This window comes from Ambystoma mexicanum, chromosome 2p (assembly GCF_040938575.1).
Source record: "Ambystoma mexicanum isolate Mex_15411 chromosome 2p, UKY_AmexF1_1, whole genome shotgun sequence".
NCBI classification, from domain to species: Eukaryota; Metazoa; Chordata; class Amphibia; order Caudata; family Ambystomatidae; genus Ambystoma; species Ambystoma mexicanum.
Genome location: NC_090923.1, coordinates 641,802,994 through 641,828,108, shown reverse-complemented (window position 1 = coordinate 641,828,108; position 25,115 = coordinate 641,802,994). Strand labels below are relative to the sequence as shown.

Below are 25,115 nucleotides of genomic sequence, written 5' to 3'. Positions count from 1 at the left end.
GCAACGACTTATTGACTGCCGGAAGACTCTCCGGAGCAGTCCAAGCTGCCGCCACCCTTCTTTGTAAGGCCATATGAAATGGTAACACCGGGTCAGTGGGTGGACCTTGGTCAAGGCTATCCGTCAGGTCATCCTGCAGAAAATCCACAGGTGGAGCAGACCAGCCCAGATACTCCGTCACCCTCAACACGAGACGCATGTACAATGATTCAGAATGCGTACCAGGCTCAGGCCTACCGAACTCAACCTCCGGGGAGGTATCAAGACCACTTGCGTCATGTAAAGATTGGCAAAGGTCTTCCAATTGGCTATGACCAGACACAAGGTCATCAGGAACCTCAGGAGGCACCTCATCATCAGACCCTTACTCAACCTCTGAAATGTACACCAAGGGTTGGAACAAGTCCACCCTGGGAGGAGGAACTGAGTATGGGTCGAGAACAGGCTGCACAGACTTGCTGAGCACCTTCCTAGGAGCTTCTACAGCTCTCCCAGGTACCTCCGGCAAACATACCTCAAAAGGAATCGAGGGCGCCGATAGGAGTGGCATTGACGTCGACCGAGGCGCCGACAACTTCGACAGCGGCTTCGAGGCCGGAGACCCGAGCGTGTCCTTCAACGGCATCGGCGCCGATGGCGTTGATAACTTACTTGGAGCCGGAGCCTCGGGAAAGTACCTCGACGGACATGGGGCCTATGGCGTTGATGCCTTCTTCGAAGACCTCACAGGCTCCAACGGTCTCGACGGCGTCGAGGACCGAGACCTTGAGCGGGCACGATGACGATCCTCCTTGTCCGACCGGGACCTCGAAGGTTCCCGGTGATCGCGCCGACCGCCCGAGCCCGAAGGCGCGTGAATGGTGGCTCTAGAGCGTTATATACCGGCTTCTCTCGAAGGCGCCATCGGAACGGTGCCCTGGAACTCGAAAATCGCCATCATCTCCTTACGGAAGGCGTCCCATTCCGCCAGAGATGAATGCTTGGTGGGACTAGCAACCCGCCGTTTGGCAGAGTCCTCAGACGAGGACGGGGAAGGCGACCGATGACAGCGCTTCCGTGCATGCCTCAAAGAGGCCGAGGAATGGTGGGACCCACTCCTGGAACGAGACCCCCCCTGGGACTTATGCCGATGCAGAGAGTCGCCCCTCAAATAGTCAGTCGATAGTCCAGCGGAAACCCTACCCGCTGACAGCTTCTTCCGCTCCCACAAGGCCTTCGACGTCAAAGACTGGCATTCGTCGCAGTCATCCGTGACATGGCTCTCACCGAGGAACCAAAGGCAGACGTCGTGCGGGTCCGTCAGACATCTTGGAACACCGCAGTCCCGACACTTCTTGAAGCCCGACTTCGGGGTAGCAGAAGACGAAGACAAATACCCCTCTGCTTATTGATATAAAAAATTGCAGTAGTATTGTCCATTAGCATTTTCACCACCTTTCCTTGAAGTAAGGGAAGAAATTACTTTAGAGCAATAAAAATGGCTCTTGGTTCCAGGACATTTATGTGGTCGTCCTTTTCCAGAGAGGACCAAAAGACCATGAGGCTTGGACAATGGGCTCCCCAACCGTACTCCGAGTAGGTTGTTATAACTATTTGGTGCAGAGGAGACTGTAAGGGAGACTCGTTTAACAGCTTCTCTGGGGAGCTCCACCAGAGAAGTGAGTCCTGAACTTGTTTTGTAATTTGGATTTAATTTCCTGTGAATGCAACAGCTGGTTCCAGTTGCAAGCAAGATTAGGAACGTTTATAGAAGAGGCCATTAGCCCCCTTTGAAACCATCAAGCCGTCAGAATCTGGTGGGTATTGAACTTTACAATGGTTTGTTGAATAGCTCCCAACCTTTCCAGGGGTGGAAAGACTCTGTGCATCTAATACTGCTCCTACGAATTGGATCCTTTGCGAAGGAATGAGCTTGGACTATGTCACATTTATAGAAAACCCCAGGTTGAAACGAGTGTGGCATGCTAATTGCATGTTTTGAAGCAATTCCTCCGGAGACTGGGCTTTAAAAGCCATTCGTCTAGGTAAGGATATAGATGTACTGTCCTTAACCGAAGGTAGGCTACCATTGACCCACAGAACGTTTGTTAAGACCCTGGGAGCAGAATTGAGCCTAAAGGGAAGACATGTAAACTGGTAAGGAGACCTTCCTATGGTGAACCTCTGGAACTGACAGTGATCTTTATAGATGGGGATGTGAAAATAAGCATCCTGCAGATCGATAGATGCCATCCAATCGTTTGGATGAAGAGATGCTAGACTGAGGGATGGTCACCATGTGGAAGGTTTCGATTGACAGAAATTGGTTGAGGTCCAAAAGGTCCAGAATTGGACGGATCCCGCCTGATTTCATTGGGATCAGAAAGTAACGGAAATACACTCCCTGACCTAATTCCTCTTGAGGAACCAACTCTATTGCTCCTATGGAAAGGAGTTTTTGGATCTCTTCCAGGAGCTCTGGGGAGGATTTTTGGAGCTTCGGAGGAGAGGATGGTGGAATAGTCGGAAGAGCAAGGCTGTAACCATGCTGAATAATATTCAGCACCCATTCCTCTTGAGTAATGGTTTTCCAAAGGGGAAAGAAGTTGGACAGCCTTCCTGCTTCCGCGGATGTATGCTCCTTAATGTTATTAGGAGCGAAAGTTATGTAAATGCCCTGAAGGAAGTCAAATAGACTTATTTTGTTCTTGTGCAGAATTTGAAGAAGGTGAAGGTCCAGACTTAGATTTGGGTCTATATCTTCTTTTTTTTTTTAGAAGAGTAGTAAGACTTCGCAGGAGTGGCCGAACCACTTTTTCCTTGTGAATGTAGTTTGAATGATTTAAAGTTTTGGTCATAGGGTTGTTTCACCGAAATTGAGCTAAGCGTTTTAACAGCAGTGACACTATCCTTACATTTTAGGCGTACCTCATCCGTGGATGGATGAAACAGTGTCTTGCCATCAAATGAAAGGTCGAGCACCTTCTCTTGGATATCTTGATGACGTGAAGAGGCTGACAAATATGCATGTCTATGCATGCAGACTGAACTAGTGACTGCTCTTGCAGTTGTGTCAGTGAGGTCTTTAACCACTTGAAGCTGCTGGATAGCCGCTTCTCTACCCTATGAAATCCAGAAGGAAAACTTGTGTGTGGCCTCCTGAGGGAGCAGGTCGGTAAAGCGCTCAAGATTTTCACAATTAAGGATATTAAATTCCATCAAAACTGTAGCAGTGTTTACTTGCCTGAGTTGTACAATAGAGTTTGTGTCCAGAACTGAAGCTGGAGAAGACCTTTACTCTTTGTGCCTAGTGCAGCAGAACCCACTGCCGATTGTGCAGGAAGATTTCCCCCAAGTATGAAGGGTTCCTCTTCAGGCACCATGTATTAGTTATCTACAGCTTTGGAGATGTGTGGATTGGAATGAGGCTTACCCCAAGGAGCTAGAGCTTGCTCTAGACCAGACAATTCCATGGGAAGTGACACTTTTGACTGTTGAGATGGCAGTTTCCCAGAACACCCACCATTTCAGGCTTATCGTTTGAGGGGGATTTCTAGTGCCTGCATGACTTTTGTCACAATATCATGAAACCCCTTAGATGATGACTGAGTGGTGTCATCCGAATGCAAGTAATAGTATTTGTCATTTTTTTGTTTCTTGGATGGAGGTGAAGAGTCCTTGTTGTGCACCGATACCATGATTGGCTCAGGAGTAGGATCGGTAGGCACTGATCCCGGAGGTAAAGGAGGTGACATTTTGAATGCATTGAGCCAGAAATTAGGGTTTCCAGCACTGCATTGGTGATGTCGTTCACCATTTTAGAAGGGCTAGGTTGAGGCGCTTCTAGTCTGAAAGGAGAACTGGAGGAGTCAGCCCTGTTAGGTGGCTGGTGTGGATTGTAGATGTTGAAAAGCACAGGCATAGGTACCTGGATATTGGTTAAAACCAGCTGTGGTCCAGATTGTGCTGGAACCTGATTAGGTTGACCCAAATTGTCCTCAGACTGAGAAGAACATTGTGGCAAAATGTGAGGAGAATGAACGCTCACAGAAGTGCTTAATAATTGTTCCGGTGGAACTGTAAAAAATATGAAAAGTCTTCCGAGTCAGAAATTAGAGTAGAATTATCTTTCTGACTCTTTGGTACCGAATCAGAGACAGATGCCACAGGAGATTTCTTCCGCTTCTGCTTTTTTGGAGAAGTCAGTACCGGACTGGATCTCAATTCAAAGTATTTATGCCTCTTGTGAGAGGACTTATGTGATTTTCTCGGTACCGAGGAGTATGATGGCTCAACTGCAGTTGTAGAGGAAATAATTTTGTCTTTCGGTACATAAGTACCAGAAGTTTTACATGCGGAAGCCGGCTTGCCTTTATCCGGTGCAGGGGAATTGGAATGGAGCGAGTCAACCCCGGAGGCGAGGGCCTCTGCATGAACACTTGCCTGTTCAGTTTACCGAGGGTTTCCCCCGGTACGGTCGTTATTTTGTCTGGTGTAAATAACTCTTCCGATACCGAGTGGATATTCTCAGAGCCTTTCCCACCTGGAGGTAGTAGTGCTTTCTCGGCCAGAGGTACTCTAAGGTGAACATGCCCAGGGTTTACCCATAAATGGTGCTATGAAGACCCCGGAACTGAGGAGGCAATCTTCCCTTGGGAACCGAAAGGCCAGTGCCGAAACTCATACCTCACCTGAAGGTACGGTCTCCCTCTTACAGATGCCCTCCCTCCTGTACCGAACAAAGTCTTCGGTACCGGTCACAACTGTGACATGGAGTGAAGATGGGTCAGCAGAGATCTCGGGTGAATCCCACAACAAAAGACACAGGTACTCATTAGGTGATGTATACCAAAACAGCAGACAGAGTCATGATGGGGTAGGCTGCAGAGAAATGCTTCTGGCAACGGATGCACTGCTTGAATCCCGTCACATATGGCATGCGTAGAGGGAGCCACCAAGAAATGAAAAAATAAAAGTGAAGAACCAATCGCTAGAAAAAAAGGGATGGACAGCAAAAGTAACGCCAAGAAAATGAGGAAGTCACAGGACAGCAATATTTTGACCCGCGCACTAGGTGGAAAAAGAGGAACTGGGTGTGGAACGTTGGTGACGTAGGGGTAAAGTGTGGGCCCTATACATTCTCTTTGAAGAATAATCCTCCTCTGCGTTATTGACTTTGGAATTCCTTGTACAATGTCTTTCTTAAAAGTCTCTAAAAGTCTTTCGTTCTGTGATTCTAGTAGGGATTTTGAGTCCCTCTTTATGTGGTTCTTTTTCTCCGTGTTTCGGCAATTCCTTAAATCTGTATACATAAGACAATTGATATTGTGACTTCCCTCGTCTGGGCCACTATCTGAATCCTCAATATAATTATAGCAATCCTAATAGTTATTCTTATACTGCTGAGAAGCGCAACATGAGTTTCACACCGATTCTCATTCTTGTTAACTTCTGCCCATTCACTGGGATGAGTAAACTGTGTACCTGAACATTTCTTAGTATTCTTCACTTCCAACCACTCACTGGGACGAGTAGATTGAGTCTCAGAATGTTTCTCACTCTTTACTTTCAGACCTCTTACTGGGACAAGTAGGCTGATGGTATACGTTTATCCCTGTGTTTCCACCTGGTTCTCCTGCTGTTCCAGTTAACATGATTTCCACGGGTTTGCATCACAGGGCCTCTTCAAAGGATAGGAATTTCACAAGATGCAGGACAGCTTTGATTCTCGCTCCGACTCCTTCTGCTTGTTTCTACGGCACCACTGTTCCAACGGTCGGTCTCGGCACTGTTGCCTGACTTAACAGTCCACTGCTCCTGGATCACGCCACTGTTATTGTCATGTTCTCTCTGAAGGGCTTTTCGTTCCCTTTCTTGGTCAACATTCCACTTAGTCGGTGCTTTTCTCTCTCTCAGCATCTTGTTGCTTTCTTCCTCCCTACAGCGTTCACGACTCGGCTGACTTGAAACTCCTGGGTACTTCTGAAGACCAGTAACCATTCTACCCTTTTTGTGACAGGTTGCTGGATCCTCCCCAGCGGAGGATTACAGTACTTCCTGTCTTTTAGTGGAGCACTCTTCTTTGTTTGTTCATTCTTCTTTGTGACAGAATTATTGGTTCTCAACCATTGAATAATCAATATTATTTGCTCCCCCATTATTCTTCACAGTAGTTTTAATATTTTGTCCTTCAAATGGAATCTTGTGTCTTATGTCACATTAACCATGTTTGATGGATTTCTCGGACGCCCCGGTGTTACTGATGTTTCAAAAGAAAGGGTATCAGCAAGTTCCCCTGAAGAACAGGAGTCCTTGTCCCTCAGGGGGCGAAGTCTCTCCCTATGAAGTCCTGCTTGCTGCCATCTGTAGAGGGATTATTGTGTAGCATGGTCACCTCCCTAGCCTCATAAGGAAAGGCTCCCCCTTGGGGAGAAGTGATGGAATCCCACGATTCGATACAGGACATGGTAACAGAAAATGGCAAAACCGACAAAGCTTTTGCAGATTACTACATACGTTTGTACATGGTCCCCAACTATCAGGTCGCACCTGTATATGCGGATCTCCTTGAGGAGATTCCTATCCCCAGCATAACAGACACTACAGCAGTGTGACCTGGATGTGGATAGAACAGAAAAGTATGTGAAAGCGGTAATAATGTCACTCTAGTCTGGTAAATCCCTGGGACACAACTATTTCCCCATGGAGCTTTGGAAATAATTGGGGATAAGGTGTCTGAATCTCTGCTCTCGGATCTTTGCAGGGCTGATATGGTCATTCCCAAAAAAGACAAACTGTCAGGGGACTGTGCTTCATATAGGCTGACTTTGCTCATTAATATCGAAACAAAAGTCCTGGCCAAAGTCCTTGCTCAGAGACTACTGTTTTACCATTGCTGATCTATCCCGATCAGAACAGCTTTCTACCAGAAAGGGCTACACATATGAGTACCTGCCGGCTTCATATTGCCCTCAACAGAGCAGGACACTTCAAGACCCACTTGCTATAGTGGCAATCAACTTTGAAAAAGCCATCAACACAATGGGTTTTGGACCAATGTTCTGCAATGGGTTAAACTGTTGTACCAGCGTTAGTGGCTGTGATTAGGGTCAACAAACTGACCTGACACTTCTTCCGCTCCCCAATGCTTTTCATCATGGCAATGGCGTCACTGGCAATCTGGTTGTGGGGAGATCCCCTTAGGAAAGGATTTGTGTGGCAATCGGGGCAAGAGGATAGGGTGTTATACACACACCGACGATGTATTACTGTTTGTGGGAACCGAGAAGATCATCCCCAAGGGTAATGGAGACTAATTCACGAACAGTATAGTGGGGTCTGTGTTAACTGGAATAAGTCAATACTGTTCAAGGTTGGTGAAAAATATACATCTGTTGGAAGACGTGTTCTCAAAGGGATGACTTAACATTTTCAAAAATGCAACATATTTTTGAGTTGACTCTTCTAGACATGTTCCGAAATAACCAATTTAGATATATTGCGCAAACCCAATTTAGAGGGAACTATGACTACCCCATCCAGAAGCCCCTGGAGGCCAACTTGAATATGAAATCCCAAAAAAAGGCAATCTCAACCCTATATCAAGTTGTCCTCAACTTCACCCATCACTCTATTGCTAGGCTCATTAGGATTAGATATCGAGCCATTGACACTGAGGATTGGCAAGAGGTTTTGATGGCAATATCAGAGAGCTATTTCTGCCAAATTCCAGCTAGTGCAGTTTAAAATCCTCCAGGGATCTGTGGTTTAAATGTGGCCGCGTTTAAACCACAGCTGCTTGCGCTGCCACATTGCATTTGGCACCTTCTATCATACGATCTAGTTGTGCCCGAAAATCTGTACATTTTGGCTTGAAATCCAATGGCACGTGTCTAGTACACTGGGCAAGCCCATCCCAGATGACCCAAAATTCTCTCTGTTGGCATATAAGGATTAACTGCCTATTCCCGTTATAGTAAACTCTTCATATTAAATGCAATGAACGTAACCAAGCGTAACAATGCCAGGAACTGGGGGTAGCGGGGCAAGAGAAAACACCTAAGATCTCTATGTGGGAACGTGACTTACACAATTGTATCTCCATGGAGGAGTGCGTGTATATATCCTGACGGTATCAGGTAATATTATCCCCATATATATATGGTCGCCGTAAATAATATCGCCGGGAAAAGTTTGTGGCGATATTATATGGGTAACCATATATATGGGGATAGGGGCAAAAGAAAAATTAAAAAAAGAAAAAAAAAAAGTTTGGGGGTTGCGGGGGTGTCCCCTGCATGTTCTATGCAATCATGTCGCCACAAAAAAAGGCCATTTTTTGTGGTGACATTATTACATGGAACCATCCTGACGCTGCGATCAAATATGACAAGATCTGGGACAAATGAGGTCATCATGGATAAGCTGATCATGTGCATGTAACAGATCCCACCTACTTTTTCTGGTAGTATTCATCAGTATGAATTGCATACATATGCAGCTGATCGATTTATTTTAATTGTTGGTTTTCTGGTTATAAGTTTTATTGTCTCTTGTCGTCATCATAAAATCAATAAAAATAATGAACTAACTATAATGAGAATAGATGGGATGAATCAGCTTGAAGAACCAAGAACACACAAATAAATGAGCAAATAAGGAACAAGTTACTTACCTGTAACTGTTGTTCTCCAGCATGGGTCTGGTATGGATTCACATGCTCATGAATATTCCCCGTCGTCAGGCCGGGAATCCTCGGTATAGAAATAATCAGTATCGGTTTCGTTTCTGATCCGTCTTTCTTAGTAGTAACCAATCACTGGTCTCTGGGTCATACGGCCCCCAGCCAATGACTGCCCTCTCCCTAAACCCCACCTCTGGCAGCCATCCTCAGATTTGGTAGCACGTAAAGTGGCAGTATGACCAAGTGAAGAGCCGCAGAGGGGTAGGCCGGAGGGTTCGCATGTGAATCCATGCCAGACCCATGCTGGAGAACAACAGTAACTTGTTCCTTCTCCAGCATGGGGTCTGGCATGGATTTACATGCTCATGAATATAAGAATACATAGCAGCATACACATGCACAACCACGGGAGGTGGCAACAGGCTCAACATTAAGCAATACAAAAAACTCAACATTAAGCATCTTTTACCTCCTCACCAGGCTCACCTTAAGCGAACAGGATGCGCAGCACTGCTTGGCCGACCCTGGACTCCCGATCAATGCAGTAGAATCTCGTGAAGGTGTGCGTCGACCTCCACGTCGCAGCCCTGCAGATGTCGAGCAGGGGCACACCAGATAGGAACGCTGTGGTAGCAGCGATCGCTCTGGTCGAGTGGGCTGTCGGATGGCCAGGCAGCGGTCCGTTTGCCAACCGGTGACAGTGCATGATGCAGCCGGAGAGCCATCTGGAAATGGAAGCCTTCGAGAGAGCCTTCCCCTGATTCACAGGTCCAAAGTTTACAAACAGCTGTGATGTCTTCCGAAAACTCTTCGTGCGGTCCACGAAGAACTTCAGCGCTCTAGCTACGTCCAGCGAGTGCAGAGTCCTCTCAGCCGGTGACAAAGGCGACGGGACGAAAACTGGCAACACCAAGGGTTCGTTGAGGTGGAAGTCCGAAGGCACCTTGGGCATGAAGGAGGGATGCGTCCTCAGCACCACCCTTGTGTCGTGAAAAGTCAAGTATGGTGGCTTGCAAGATAGGGCCTGGATCTCTCCCACTCGTCGTGCAGAGGTGATGGCCACGAGAAATGCCGTCTTCCACGACGGAAACTTCAACGGTGCCGAATGCATAGGCTCAAATGGGCCCCCATGAGCCTGGTCAGCACCACGTTGAGCTCCCACACCAGGGGAGGGGCCTTCACCGGCTGGGAACGATCGGAATAGTCCCTTCATGAATTCCTTCACAAGTCGATGAGACCACAAGGACGGCCGTCCCCTAGTTCTGGTGTATCGTGAGATGGCAGCCAGATGTATCTTGATGGAAGCATGAGCTAGTCCAGCCTTGGCCAATGACAGTAGGTACGGCAATACTTGAGGGGCCGTAATCCGCAGAGGGTTAATCTTCTGTGCACGGCACCAGACAGAGAACCTCTTCCATTGATGTCCGTAGCACTTGAGAGTTGAGGACGCCCTGGCCTTTGCAAGAACCTCTCTGCAGTCGGCTGGGATGTCGTACCCTCCAAACTCTAGTGCTGCAGGAGCCAGGCCTGCAAGTTCAGCGACTCTGGGTTGTGATGAAGAATGGCGCCTCCTTCTCTGGAGAGAAGATCCGCGTCCGACGGCAGCTTGACTGGTGTGGACGCTGACAAGTCCAGAAGGTCCGGGAACCAGATCTGTCTCAGCCACGCCGGTGCGACGAGGATCATCCTGCACCGGGACCTCTTGAGCTGGTTGATGAGCCGGAGCAGCAACGGCAACGGAGGGAACGCATAAAGAAATAGGCCGTCCCAGGGGAACGAGAAAGCATCGCTCATGCTCCTCGGCTGGAGGAACCTGCTGACGAACCTCTGGCACTTGGAGTTCGTCGGCCGTCGCAAACAGATCGATCTGGGGTTTGCCCGATCGTCGGAAGAGTCGATCCACTTGATCCAAGCGCAGCTCTCTGCTGAGTGAGTCGGCGATGGTGTTTATTTCTGCCAGATGAAAAGGCACCAAAAACATCCCCTGGGCGACGGCCCAATGCCACAGATCCTGGGCTTCCGTGGATAGGGCAGGGGATCTGGTTCCGCCCTGCTTCCGGATGTAGAACATTGTGGCGGTGTTGTCGGTGAAGATCCTCACCACCTTGCCCTTGAGGGACGAAAGAAAAGACCTGAGGGCCCAGAACACTGCGCGGAGCTCCAAGATGTTGATGTGGAGTGACTTCTCCTACGGGAGCCAAAGGCCTCTCGCGTGAAGACCTCCAAAGTGCGCTCCCCAACCTTCCAGGGAGGCATCCGTCGTCACCGTCACCTGGTGAGCTGGGGTCTGAAAGTCCGTGCCCGCCGACAGATGAGAGCAGGTACCCCACCACCGGATCGCTTGACGGAACGTCTCGTTGAGTGGGATCCTGTCCTTGAAGCTGCCCGTCGACTGGACCCAGCGGGCGTCGAGGAACTCTTGTAAGGGGTGCATCCGAAGTCTGCAAAGGCGCACCAGATAAATGCAGGAGGACATCATCCCGTGGAGGGACTTGATAGATCTTACCCTGGCCATGTCAGTGGCCAGCAGATGCTGCACCTTGCCCAGGATGGTCCTGGTCCTTTCCTCCGGCGGCGAGGCCAGCCGCGCCACTGTGTCGAGCTTGGCTCCCAGAAACAGGGCGACTTGCGACGGGACCAGGTGGGATTTTGGAAAGTTGATGGAGAACCCCAGGTCCGTAAGCAGCTGGACGGTCTTCGCCTCCTTGTGCTGTGGTGGTACTCTGGTCGAGCCTCTACACAATTAGCGTCGTCTGCTCCTGGGGCAGAGACTACTGTTTTACCATTGCTGATCTATCCCGATCAGAACAGCTTTCTACCAGAAAGGGCTACACATATGAGTACCTGCCGGCTTCATATTGCCCTCAACAGAGCAGGACACTTCAAGACCCACTTGCTATAGTGGCAATCAACTTTGAAAAAGCCATCAACACAATGGGTTTTGGACCAATGTTCTGCAATGGGTTAAACTGTTGTACCAGCGTTAGTGGCTGTGATTAGGGTCAACAAACTGACCTGACACTTCTTCCGCTCCCCAATGCTTTTCATCATGGCAATGGCGTCACTGGCAATCTGGTTGTGGGGAGATCCCCTTAGGAAAGGATTTGTGTGGCAATCGGGGCAAGAGGATAGGGTGTTATACACACACCGACGATGTATTACTGTTTGTGGGAACCGAGAAGATCATCCCCAAGGGTAATGGAGACTAATTCACGAACAGTATAGTGGGGTCTGTGTTAACTGGAATAAGTCAATACTGTTCAAGGTTGGTGAAAAATATACATCTGTTGGAAGACGTGTTCTCAAAGGGATGACTTAACATTTTCAAAAATGCAACATATTTTTGAGTTGACTCTTCTAGACATGTTCCGAAATAACCAATTTAGATATATTGCGCAAACCCAATTTAGAGGGAACTATGACTACCCCATCCAGAAGCCCCTGGAGGCCAACTTGAATATGAAATCCCAAAAAAAGGCAATCTCAACCCTATATCAAGTTGTCCTCAACTTCACCCATCACTCTATTGCTAGGCTCATTAGGATTAGATATCGAGCCATTGACACTGAGGATTGGCAAGAGGTTTTGATGGCAATATCAGAGAGCTATTTCTGCCAAATTCCAGCTAGTGCAGTTTAAAATCCTCCAGGGATCTGTGGTTTAAATGTGGCCGCGTTTAAACCACAGCTGCTTGCGCTGCCACATTGCATTTGGCACCTTCTATCATACGATCTAGTTGTGCCCGAAAATCTGTACATTTTGGCTTGAAATCCAATGGCACGTGTCTAGTACACTGGGCAAGCCCATCCCAGATGACCCAAAATTCTCTCTGTTGGCATATAAGGATTAACTGCCTATTCCCGTTATAGTAAACTCTTCATATTAAATGCAATGAACGTAACCAAGCGTAACAATGCCAGGAACTGGGGGTAGCGGGGCAAGAGAAAACACCTAAGATCTCTATGTGGGAACGTGACTTACACAATTGTATCTCCATGGAGGAGTGCGTGTATATATCCTGACGGTATCAGGTAATATTATCCCCATATATATATGGTCGCCGTAAATAATATCGCCGGGAAAAGTTTGTGGCGATATTATATGGGTAACCATATATATGGGGATAGGGGCAAAAGAAAAATTAAAAAAAGAAAAAAAAAAAGTTTGGGGGTTGCGGGGGTGTCCCCTGCATGTTCTATGCAATCATGTCGCCACAAAAAAAGGCCATTTTTTGTGGTGACATTATTACATGGAACCATCCTGACGCTGCGATCAAATATGACAAGATCTGGGACAAATGAGGTCATCATGGATAAGCTGATCATGTGCATGTAACAGATCCCACCTACTTTTTCTGGTAGTATTCATCAGTATGAATTGCATACATATGCAGCTGATCGATTTATTTTAATTGTTGGTTTTCTGGTTATAAGTTTTATTGTCTCTTGTCGTCATCATAAAATCAATAAAAATAATGAACTAACTATAATGAGAATAGATGGGATGAATCAGCTTGAAGAACCAAGAACACACAAATAAATGAGCAAATAAGGAACAAGTTACTTACCTGTAACTGTTGTTCTCCAGCATGGGTCTGGTATGGATTCACATGCTCATGAATATTCCCCGTCGTCAGGCCGGGAATCCTCGGTATAGAAATAATCAGTATCGGTTTCGTTTCTGATCCGTCTTTCTTAGTAGTAACCAATCACTGGTCTCTGGGTCATACGGCCCCCAGCCAATGACTGCCCTCTCCCTAAACCCCACCTCTGGCAGCCATCCTCAGATTTGGTAGCACGTAAAGTGGCAGTATGACCAAGTGAAGAGCCGCAGAGGGGTAGGCCGGAGGGTTCGCATGTGAATCCATGCCAGACCCATGCTGGAGAACAACAGTAACTTGTTCCTTCTCCAGCATGGGGTCTGGCATGGATTTACATGCTCATGAATATAAGAATACATAGCAGCATACACATGCACAACCACGGGAGGTGGCAACAGGCTCAACATTAAGCAATACAAAAAACTCAACATTAAGCATCTTTTACCTCCTCACCAGGCTCACCTTAAGCGAACAGGATGCGCAGCACTGCTTGGCCGACCCTGGACTCCCGATCAATGCAGTAGAATCTCGTGAAGGTGTGCGTCGACCTCCACGTTGCAGCCCTGCAGATGTCGAGCAGGGGCACACCAGATAGGAACGCTGTGGTAGCAGCGATCGCTCTGGTCGAGTGGGCTGTCGGATGGCCAGGCAGCGGTCCGTTTGCCAACCGGTGACAGTGCATGATGCAGCCGGAGAGCCATCTGGAAATGGAAGCCTTCGAGAGAGCCTTCCCCTGATTCACAGGTCCAAAGTTTACAAACAGCTGTGATGTCTTCCGAAAACTCTTCGTGCGGTCCACGAAGAACTTCAGCGCTCTAGCTACGTCCAGCGAGTGCAGAGTCCTCTCAGCCGGTGACAAAGGCGACGGGACGAAAACTGGCAACAACAAGGGTTCGTTGAGGTGGAAGTCCGAAGGCACCTTGGGCATGAAGGAGGGATGCGTCCTCAGCACCACCCTTGTGTCGTGAAAAGTCAAGTATGGTGGCTTGCAAGATAGGGCCTGGATCTCTCCCACTCGTCGTGCAGAGGTGATGGCCACGAGAAATGCCGTCTTCCACGACGGAAACTTCAACGGTGCCGAATGCATAGGCTCAAATGGGCCCCCATGAGCCTGGTCAGCACCACGTTGAGCTCCCACACCAGGGGAGGGGCCTTCACCGGCTGGGAACGATCGGAATAGTCCCTTCATGAATTCCTTCACAAGTCGATGAGACCACAAGGACGGCCGTCCCCTAGTTCTGGTGTATCGTGAGATGGCAGCCAGATGTATCTTGATGGAAGCATGAGCTAGTCCAGCCTTGGCCAATGACAGTAGGTACGGCAATACTTGAGGGGCCGTAATCCGCAGAGGGTTAATCTTCTGTGCACGGCACCAGACAGAGAACCTCTTCCATTGATGTCCGTAGCACTTGAGAGTTGAGGACGCCCTGGCCTTTGCAAGAACCTCTCTGCAGTCGGCTGGGATGTCGTACCCTCCAAACTCTAGTGCTGCAGGAGCCAGGCCTGCAAGTTCAGCGACTCTGGGTTGTGATGAAGAATGGCGCCTCCTTCTCTGGAGAGAAGATCCGCGTCCGACGGCAGCTTGACTGGTGTGGACGCTGACAAGTCCAGAAGGTCCGGGAACCAGATCTGTCTCAGCCACGCCGGTGCGACGAGGATCATCCTGCACCGGGACCTCTTGAGCTGGTTGATGAGCCGGAGCAGCAACGGCAACGGAGGGAACGCATAAAGAAATAGGCCGTCCCAGGGGAACGAGAAAGCATCGCTCATGCTCCTCGGCTGGAGGAACCTGCTGACGAACCTCTGGCACTTGGAGTTCGTCGGCCGTCGCAAACAGATCGATCTGGGGTTTGCCCGATCGTCGGAAGAGTCGATCCACTTGATCCAAGCGCAGCTCTCTGCTGAGTGAGTCGGCGATGGTGTTTATTTCTGCCAGATGAAAAGGCACCAAAAACATCCCCTGGGCGACGGCCCAATGCCACAGATCCTGGGCTTCCGTGGATAGGGCAGGGGATCTGGTTCCGCCCTGCTTCCGGATGTAGAACATTGTGGCGGTGTTGTCGGTGAAGATCCTCACCACCTTGCCCTTGAGGGACGAAAGAAAAGACCTGAGGGCCCAGAACACTGCGCGGAGCTCCAAGATGTTGATGTGGAGTGACTTCTCCTACGGGAGCCAAAGGCCTCTCGCGTGAAGACCTCCAAAGTGCGCTCCCCAACCTTCCAGGGAGGCATCCGTCGTCACCGTCACCTGGTGAGCTGGGGTCTGAAAGTCCGTGCCCGCCGACAGATGAGAGCAGGTACCCCACCACCGGATCGCTTGACGGAACGTCTCGTTGAGTGGGATCCTGTCCTTGAAGCTGCCCGTCGACTGGACCCAGCGGGCGTCGAGGAACTCTTGTAAGGGGTGCATCCGAAGTCTGCAAAGGCGCACCAGATAAATGCAGGAGGACATCATCCCGTGGAGGGACTTGATAGATCTTACCCTGGCCATGTCAGTGGCCAGCAGATGCTGCACCTTGCCCAGGATGGTCCTGGTCCTTTCCTCCGGCGGCGAGGCCAGCCGCGCCACTGTGTCGAGCTTGGCTCCCAGAAACAGGGCGACTTGCGACGGGACCAGGTGGGATTTTGGAAAGTTGATGGAGAACCCCAGGTCCGTAAGCAGCTGGACGGTCTTCGCAGTGTGCTCCACGGCGAGCTCCCTTGTCTTTGCCCGGATGAGCCAGTCGTCCAGGTAGTGGTAGACGTGGATCCCCTGTAGGCGCAGCCGCGCCGCCACCGGTGCGAGGCACTTGGTGAACACCCTGGGTGCCGACTTCAATCCGAACGGGAGGGCCTTTAACTGGTAGTGCCGCCCCTGGACCACGAACCTGAGGAACTTTTGGTGTCTTTTTAGAATGGGGATGTGGAAGTACGCATCGACAGGAAATCGACCTCCTCCAGCTGTCCCAGCACGTGCTGGAGGGTAACCATCCGGAACTTCTGTGCCTTGATGTACTTGTTTGTCGCAGGTCCAGGATGGGACGCCATCCTCCTGTCTTCTTTAAGAGGAAGTACCTTGAGTAAACTCCGGAGCCCCGAAGCCTCTTTGGGACGAGGTCGATGGCACCTTTCTTGAGCATCGCCCTTACTTCCAACAGTAGTTGAGGGACGCGATTTTCCTTCCTGGCCATGGGTGGTACGCGAGGGCACTTCTTCTGGAACTCGAGGGCATGCCCTTGGGCCGGGCGTCCAGCACCCAACGGTCGGTGGAGATGGACTCCCACACGCTGACAAACCTCGTCAGCCGGCCTCCCACCGGGGTGCTTCGGCGGGGGCCCGACCCCACAGTCGGTTCAATCTTGTTTGGAGGCCGCCTTGCTCCTTGACCTCCCTGTCGACGACGACGGGCACCACCTGACTTGCCGTGTCCCCTGTAGGCCTCCTGAGACGAAGATCTTGCCGCTTGGCGGTACGTCGAGGAGCCACTGCCGGATCCCTTGGAGGCACCTTGTCTGCCTCCGGCGCTCCGAAAGGACGGCCGTCGTTGTTGGAGCACTCCCAGTGCCCAGGCAGTCTCCGTGTCTGTTTTGATAGCCTGAAGGGACTCATCAACCGCCTTTCCAAACAGGTTGTTCCCGTTGAAGGGCATGACCAAAACTTTGGTTTGTACGTCCTGGCGGAAATCCGTCGCCTTGAGCCATCCTCGTCGTCTCAGGCAAACGCTGTTGCCCAACTGACGGACACCGGTGTCGGCGATGTCCGTTGCCACCGTGATGGCGTGGTCCGAAGCAATCTCATCTTCCTGTAAGATTTCAAGGGCCTCAGCCCTTTTGGCGTCCGGAAGGAAGTCCAATAGAGGGGCGATTTTGAACCACAACTCCCTGTAGTAGCGGGGTACGATAGCTAGGGCGTTGTCCGCCTTGATAGTCGTTGCTGCAGATGAGATGACCCGTCGTCCCATCGTGTCCAGCTTCCTGCCCTCGCCGTCCGGCGGGGAAGTTGATGTCGAGGCCGATGCCCCCCCAGCTTTCTTCTTTGCCACTGCCGAGACGACCGAATCCGGGGTAGGAGCACCGTCGGAGACCCGGTACTTCTTCTCGTACCGGTCCCTCTTTGCAGGCGCCGTGGCAGGGTGCTTGAGGAGGGAGAGCCCCTCATCCCAGATGTCATCCAGAAGTGAACACTGCAGGTAGAAAGGGAGATATAGATGAAAGGAAGGAACCGAGTTGGACCTGTGACGTTCGATCAGAGGTGGTTAGCCAGGCCAGAGTCTGATCGGTGATGCCCAGGTTATCATGGAGACGATTGAGCAGGATGGCATGGTTGACCGTGTCAAAGTCAGAAGAGAGATAGAATAGGATGAGGACAGATGGGATGGTAGAGTCGATCTTGGAGAGCAGATCTTCACAGATGTTCTGGAGAGCAGATTCCATGCTTCTAGCAGCTCTAAAGCCAGATTGATGGCCATGGAGACAACCAACAGAATCAGAGTGAAGGTTAAGCTACGAGATGGGCAGCTTTTCCAAGAGTTTGCCCAGAAAAAGAGTGATGGCGATTGGGCGATAGTTAGCCGGGCAAGAAGGGTCGGCTGAGACTTCAAGATGGCCGCCGACACAAGATAGACGTGTCGACAGTGCTCCTGAGCCCACCAGCACCTAAGCGTGGTTCCACCAACCCGCAAAGGCTGTGAAAGACTTAAAAAGAAGGGGCACACGACAGAGAAAGACAGGCGTATGGTTAGCCCGAAAAGCAGAAAGGCTCCCACTTAGAGGCGCCAGTGAAGGGGAGGAGGTGCCCAGCCGAGACACCCGAGACAGCAGGCCTGGGAGAGGATCCGCCACGAGTACAGCAAACTCCGGAGGGGGGTAGGAGGGGTCAGCGACCCAACAGGGAGGGCACTCCAGCAGCCCAAAGACGGGTGGAGGCACCCCGTGGCAATGGCGGGCTGGCCGGAAAGGTAGCATTGGCTACCTCATAACAGCAAACGAAGGGACCCAGTGGCCCGACAAGGAGAACAGCGGCTACAGGGCCATAGCCGTGGGCAGAGCTCTATAGCTGCGGGTGATTGAGCAGAGAGACACCCAGGCACTCTGAAAATGTGGCCCCAAAGCCGGAGAGACCCACCCGAGAAAAGGGCCACGTCCGGAACCAAAGAATGGAGCGGACAGAGGGAGACCCCGCTGGGCGAAATCAGCGTAGGGGATCAGGAGTGGCCACCAGACTAGGAAAAGAACACCACGTGCCAGAGTCAGAAGGATACACACAAAGGGTGGGGACACAACACCCACTTGCAGCGGCGGCGGCAGCAGCACCCCCCGCACCAAGAAATCTTTCAAGGGCAGCGGCTCAACAGAAGCACAGAGAGCAGCCCCACCAGCGGAGTAAGGCGGCATTAGAGAAGAGGGGGTGAGGAGGCGCACTTAATCGATGCAGACAGCACCTGGATGGTGGAGTGGAACGTGGGAGCAGGTGGAGGACTCCCGCCGGGAGATACAGGCACCGAAGGGTGGACGGGACCCCCCCCCCCAACTGCAAGGAGGACACAGAGAAGGAGTAGGGGCAGCCCGGAAAGGTGCAACGTTAACAGCAGGTGAGCCTTCCCCTTTCCCCCCGCAGGACTAGATCACCGCCGGCAGCACTGGCAAGGGGGGGCCACTGAGGTGGGAAAGCCCCCTGCACATGCTGATGTTCCGGAGGGGCCCCCGAGCACCAACGGACTACCGGGCCCCAGGAGCAGACGACGCTAATTGTGTAGAGGCTCGACCAGAGTACCACCACAGCACAAGGAGGAGGGGGCAGTAATGCGGAAGGAAGGACACGGCACGCAGTCCCCAGCCCTATATTTCGGCCTGCTGGGGACCGTCTCTCCACCAAAACACACAGCAAGAGGTGGATACAGCCTCGCCGCCCAGGTCCCAGAACCCCATAGGGGCAAAGAAAAAAAAAAGAAAAAAAGATAAACAAGCGAGGCTGAGGGATAGGACACTGCAAGTGCTCAGAGAGGCCTAGCCGCCCTTCATAGAAGGACAACAAGAAAAGTGAGGGGAAAAGGCAAGGCAGAGGCTCAGGCTCGCAATAAAGAGGACCATATCACGCATACGCCAGGGTGCAGTCGACCAGGACCTGCCCTGAAGGCGCGGGCTGCAGGACAAGGGTGGCAGTGAGACCCGACTGAAGGGGGCCTCATTGCAATAAGAGCGCTGGGAACCAGGTCCAAATCAGGGAACCGACCCACAACCAGCCAGGACATTCAAAAATAACATCTAAATCCAAAGGCAGGATGAATAAAGGAGGCCCTCCCCAGGGTAACACTCCCGGAACACTGCCCACAATGGGGCCGGTCAGGGAAGCTACTGGAGCACACAGGAGCACACTGGAGGGGGCAACAAGCCGCAGCACACCGGAGGAGATGGACCTGTTGGCCCCAATGTCATGTCAGGACTTCCATGGGGAAATGCTCTCCCTACAGTCTAATCTAGTAAAGACATTCCAGGACCAGTTTCAGCTATTGCGGTCGGACCTCAATTCAGCCCTGGGGGAAATGAAACAGGAACTGGGGCAACTGAGCGAGAGGACAGATATCCTAGAGAAGGACCTGCCGGAGGTAGACACGGAAACAATGGCAAACAGCGAGGCCATAGAACGGCTAGACACGGCGATGTGGAACCTGGAACTCCAGATGCAAGACATGGAGAACAGATCCCGGACGGTCAATGTAAGGCTGAAGCTGCTATCGGAAACGGTAGCGGATAGAGAGTTGAAGGAGGTTATCTAGGGCATCTTCGCAGAGCAGATCTCCTGGGGGAAACTACTCTAAGCAGAGTGGGACGCCTCAACAAAAGCCTGAATGCCAGACCGAGGGACGTACTGGCAGCATTTACAAGATATGGCCAAAAGGACGTGGTCCTGAAAGCGGCAAGACAACAAGAACCAGTCAAGTACAAAGACCGACAAATCGAGCTGCACCAGGATTTAGCAAACAGTTGCCAAATGGGACCGGTCCTTACAGTACTTAAGGAACGAGGGGTCAAATATAAATGAACCTTCCCCTTTGGACTCCTTTTCGAGTGGACAGGCGTGCAAAGACGAATAACCACACTACAAGAAGGGGCAGACATAATGCACCTGGAGCAGGAGCAATGTGATGACAGACCCGAGAGATCGCCAGGGGCAGAGAATGGAATGAGACCTAGACCATGGGAATGGACCACGGTCGTAGACTAATGGAAAAGAATGACCACTCTATGCGGCCCGCTATACAAGGAGAGGGGCGAGAAGTCAAATATTGGGGAGGGGGGCGAAGCCAAAGGGGGGAAGCCCTGATCAGGTAACATGGAAAAGGAGGTGGTGGACGCAAAAGGGTTAACAAGGCTGGGGGTTTGGAGTGGAGGTGGTAAACATCAACAGTTAGTAAGGGCGAAAAGGCCCGGCGAGAGAGAAGGGAGGGGAAGGGGGGAGGAGAGATCCCCTCTAGGGGGAGGGAAATGGAAGGTGGGTGGGGGTTTGAAGGGGGGGGCAAGCTGAGTTTGAGGGGCAGACACAGGCAGAGAAGCAAAAAGTATGAGGGGAAGGGCGCACAAGAGGGGGCAATAAGGAGGTTCAGGAGATGAGGGGGAAGATGGGAAACAACAGCAGGAACGGGGAGCAAACCAAGACACAAATATTCAAGTGGCTGACCCATAATGTCAGGGACTCAACTCTGAAAAGGAAAACGTTAGAGCAATTTATGAGGAAGGAGAGACCAGATATTTTGGGGTTACAAGAAACGCACCTCTTGCACAGAGATCAGGGTCCACTAAAATTGCGAGGATTCGACCAGATCCTGCATGCATCAGGAATGAACAAGACAAGGGGCCAAATAATTATAATGGGAGATCTCAACATTGCCTGAGACAGGGACCGGGCTTGGTCAGGGGGGGACCGGCAGAGGAGGGGGTGTGGTAGCGCCGGCAGAACTAAGATAGGATGCATCAGGCGGGTCTGCGGGACATGTGGCGGGAATTGAAGATTATAAAGGAATGAAGCTTCACAGTAGAAATAAACCCACCAGGTGCCAATCTTAAAAGGAAAGAAACTTTAAATGCAATCCAAAACTCAATATTTGCTGAATCTACAAGTAAACAAAACAAGTGAACCAAAGGAAAGTACCTTAAACCATAGACTAAGAAATTGTAAATAAAATATCCTTGAGAAGCTGAATGAAATGGAATTGCAATTCTCAAGATATTTTGAACTGGGTTTTAAAACTTGGGAGGGGAACCCCAAAGTACTGGTTAACTTTATACCATCCTGAACTTAAGACAATCCTGAGACTTTTGTTGGAACTGCTTTTTACTTGGGGAAGGGAGCTGAAAGAAAGCTGCGAGCTATACAGAGCTCTGAACTTTGTGTTGAACACTGTTTTGTTGGTTGCGGACATCCCTACACATTACATAGATTAGTCGTAATGGCAAGTATAGGTTTTGGACACAGATAAGTTTGGAATTTGACTTTCCTTCATTTTGGTTTGGTAGGGAGATTCCCCATAGAATGGGGAAAAATAAGCCTTTTTCCATCCTGAATTAAGTTAAGTTGTATTGTTAATTCAGAATATGTTGTCTGTGTTTTACTCCAAGATGCCTTAACATAAACCATTTGAGCGTGGTGCCATTTAAGGAAAGTGAGGTAAGGGTTTGAAGAAGGGAGATTTGAGCATCATTGCCCAAAGGCTGCAGAGATCAAGACGAATTATAATGGATGAGTCAGGGGAAGTGGGCTGTGGTTAGAAAGTTGGAGAGATAGGTTAAGTGCTGGTTCAATGGAGTAATTACTCCAGAATGCAGATTGCAGGGGTTTGCAGTGGGTGGTCCTCAAGTTAGTGGACAATGTGAATGATTGGTCCTGCCCGAAAATGTTGGAGTGGTACAGCATAAGAGAGACAGGCCTATAGAAGATGGGGGTGTTGGGGTCAAAAGTGGGTTTTTTAAGGATAGGGATGGTGTCTGTTTTAAAGAAGGCAGGGACAATGGCAGAGGGGAGGCAGCTTTAAAGAGGAGAGGTGCGAAGAGGTAATATATACAAGTATATGATAGAGGTGGAAAGGGGTCAATGCCTGTGAAGAATTGGGCTGAGCAGAGGAGTAGAATTTCAGTGGGAGAGGTGAGATAAATACTAGAGAGTGAATGAGAGGTACAGTGAAGGGAGGAGGTGGTGGGATAGATAAAGGGTTACGATATGTATTTTAGTGATTTTGGATGAGAAGTAAGAGGCAAAGCCGTCAACTGTGAGAGGAGGACAATGAGCAAAGCCTAGAGGGTCATGAGAGCTTGTGAGGGTGGGAACAGAGAATTAGGTGGGTGTAGCAGGATCATGTGGTAGAGTCTAGTGCAGAAGTAAGGGCCATAAAGTACTTTAATGTTACATGACACCTTCCCAGAGTCCTACCTTGTTATGTGTCCAAAATGCTACAGTGGATTATAATTCTGTTATACAAGTTATACATTACTATAATTGTTCCTTCAGAGTGTATTCTTGGCAGATTTAAAACCATTATTCCTTTGCATCAGTACTGTAACCAGGATATGTTAATTGGCTGTGGTACTAGATTTCAATATAATCTAGTGTACGTATATTATCTATTTTTTCTTTGACGGATGTACCACTTTCGCACAACTTCCAACTGTTGACTAAAAATCTAAATTTAAAACCTAATATACATAGGTGAAGACTGGAAGAACAGCCGCAAAGATGTTTGTCCCTCAAGACAAAACTCATACTCACCATTAGAGGAGCAAAATGATTAAAAATGTGTGCCAGTGAGATCAGCACTGTGGGTTCCCCCTGAAGCTGCCATATTGCAGCATCTTGCTCCATCAGCTTGCCCTCCTGCAATTAAAAAGAATCTAATGTTATTTTCGCAAGCACATATTCACAGTATTTCGGGAGCAAACAAAAGAAATTGCAGTGAATTTGGAACAAAAATATATTTTAGTAAAGTATTTACTTGTGTCTTTATTTTATCACTATAACCAGGCGGAAGGTTATGAATTAAACCTAACAACTGGCATTGATCTGGGCTACCTTCCACAACCTGGTTTCTTTAGTCCGTCTACGCCATTGCAGAAGGGCATGTGACAATGCAAATTATTATTGGTCCTCCCAACAACGAGATCAGTCTAGCCTGAACTGTGCTAGGCCACCCCCCTCTGCACCGAAACACAAACACAAGCAACCCAAGACATGTTTCAACCTTGTAGGGCCTCATCAGTGAGGTATTTGCATTTTATTAGGTTTTATATAGCGCTTTACACCAAAGCCCTTTACATAAGGACAATAAGAATACATAACAAGCATTAACAACATGTGAGTCAAGTAGCAGAAAACAGTATATAGAACAATTTACATGTACAATATGGCATTCCATGAGTGGTATTGGACCGTGGTGGGAGAGGTAGTAAAGATATAGGATGTGATGTAGGACTGTCGTGAAAGAGATAGCACAGGCGTTAGGATGGTAATTGGAGGAGGTAGGATTTGAGAGAAGTGCAGAAGGAGGAATAGGAGGAGATGGGATGGATAGGGAGAGGGAGACTGAAGTGGAAAGGGGCCAGAAGTTGAAAAGATCGGAAGCGGGATGGGGCGCAGGGTAGAGGAGGGGGCGTGAGTGAGAAGGAAGAGATGAGCAGAGCTAAGTGGGCAAGGGAGAGTAAAGAAAGTGAGGAGAGAGGAAAGGTAAGGTGGGGCAAGACCATAGAGGGATTTAAAGACGAGGCAGAGGAAGTTGAATTTGAGATGGGAGTGTAAGGAGAGCCAGCTTAGAGAGGCGAGGGAAGAGGAGATGTGATCGTGAGGAGAGCGAAGGCAGAGCGAGCGGATAGCTGAGTGGTAGAAGGATTAAAGAGGGGTAAGATAAGTGGAGGGTGTTAGGACAGTTTTTCTGAAGTCGAGTTAAGGGCCTAGCAAAACCATTCTACTGAGGCAGTACAAGACTCCACTCTTAGTATAAGGCTGTACCACCTGAGTTTGGGGTAGCGTAGACAGAGAAGCCAGGCTCATTTTAGGAGGGAGAGAGGGCAGTAGATACAGTACACGTGAAATTGTAATACAAATGATCCAAAGAAACACTGAAACACTATGTATTGTAAAAATAAAGGATTTATTTAAATACAAGTAGGCCCACATACATCTAGGGGTTAAGTAAGTGCTAACACATTATAAGAAATCACAATATAAAACACTATACTTGAAAGTACACAGACCCAAGAATAACCCTTACTTGGAACACCTAACAGTAGTTCTACGGAATTCAAAACCTTGTTATACACATTTAGTATAGGTGAAGCCTATTCTTTGGGAGTAAAGGACCAATGGTTACTTTTAGATTACTTTTGGTAATACAAGGACAGAAGGCCCTTCCAGTTGTACAATGACTCTTGGAACAAATCACAAACAGACAACTGGACAATATACTTTTGATGAATAGTGAAAGACTTATTCTAGGTGCAGTAAAAACCTATAACTACTTTTGTCATAACACACAGTTATACCAGGTGAGTCAAACCTAAGGATGTAATGTACCATTACAGATGTTTTGGAAATCAAGGAACCCCAGATTGAGGTAAGCAATAACTCTGGTAACTTGTTTTGGATGGCACACAGCTAACACAAGGTAAGTAAAACCCACTTACTTTAACTTCGCAATGAAGGGGAAAGTAAAACCCAATGTCACACTTTACTGAATAGTTATTCTAGGTATGCAACAACCTAATGTAGACTTATTAAGGACAGGCTAGCAGCAAGTCAGGGGAAGCAAGACCCAGTTGGAGGCCACTCATACAATTACCCTACAGGAATAATCTGGTGAAACCAACGCATTACTTTTGTAAAGAGGCACAA

The 25,115-nt window shown here is 49.4% G+C and overlaps 1 protein-coding gene across 5 annotated transcripts in view; it reads right to left on the bottom strand.

Annotated features, from left to right (window-relative positions):
• Window positions 1–25,115, bottom strand: part of RNF123 (ring finger protein 123) — a 3,033,138-nt gene that overhangs the window by 1,956,318 nt on the left and 1,051,705 nt on the right. For all 5 annotated transcript variants that reach the window (XM_069644183.1, XM_069644184.1, XM_069644185.1 and 2 more), the window contains exon 12: window positions 23,001–23,105. In XM_069644183.1, coding sequence (XP_069500284.1) covers window positions 23,001–23,105 — 105 coding nt within the window. The remainder of the gene's footprint in view (window positions 1–23,000; window positions 23,106–25,115) is intronic.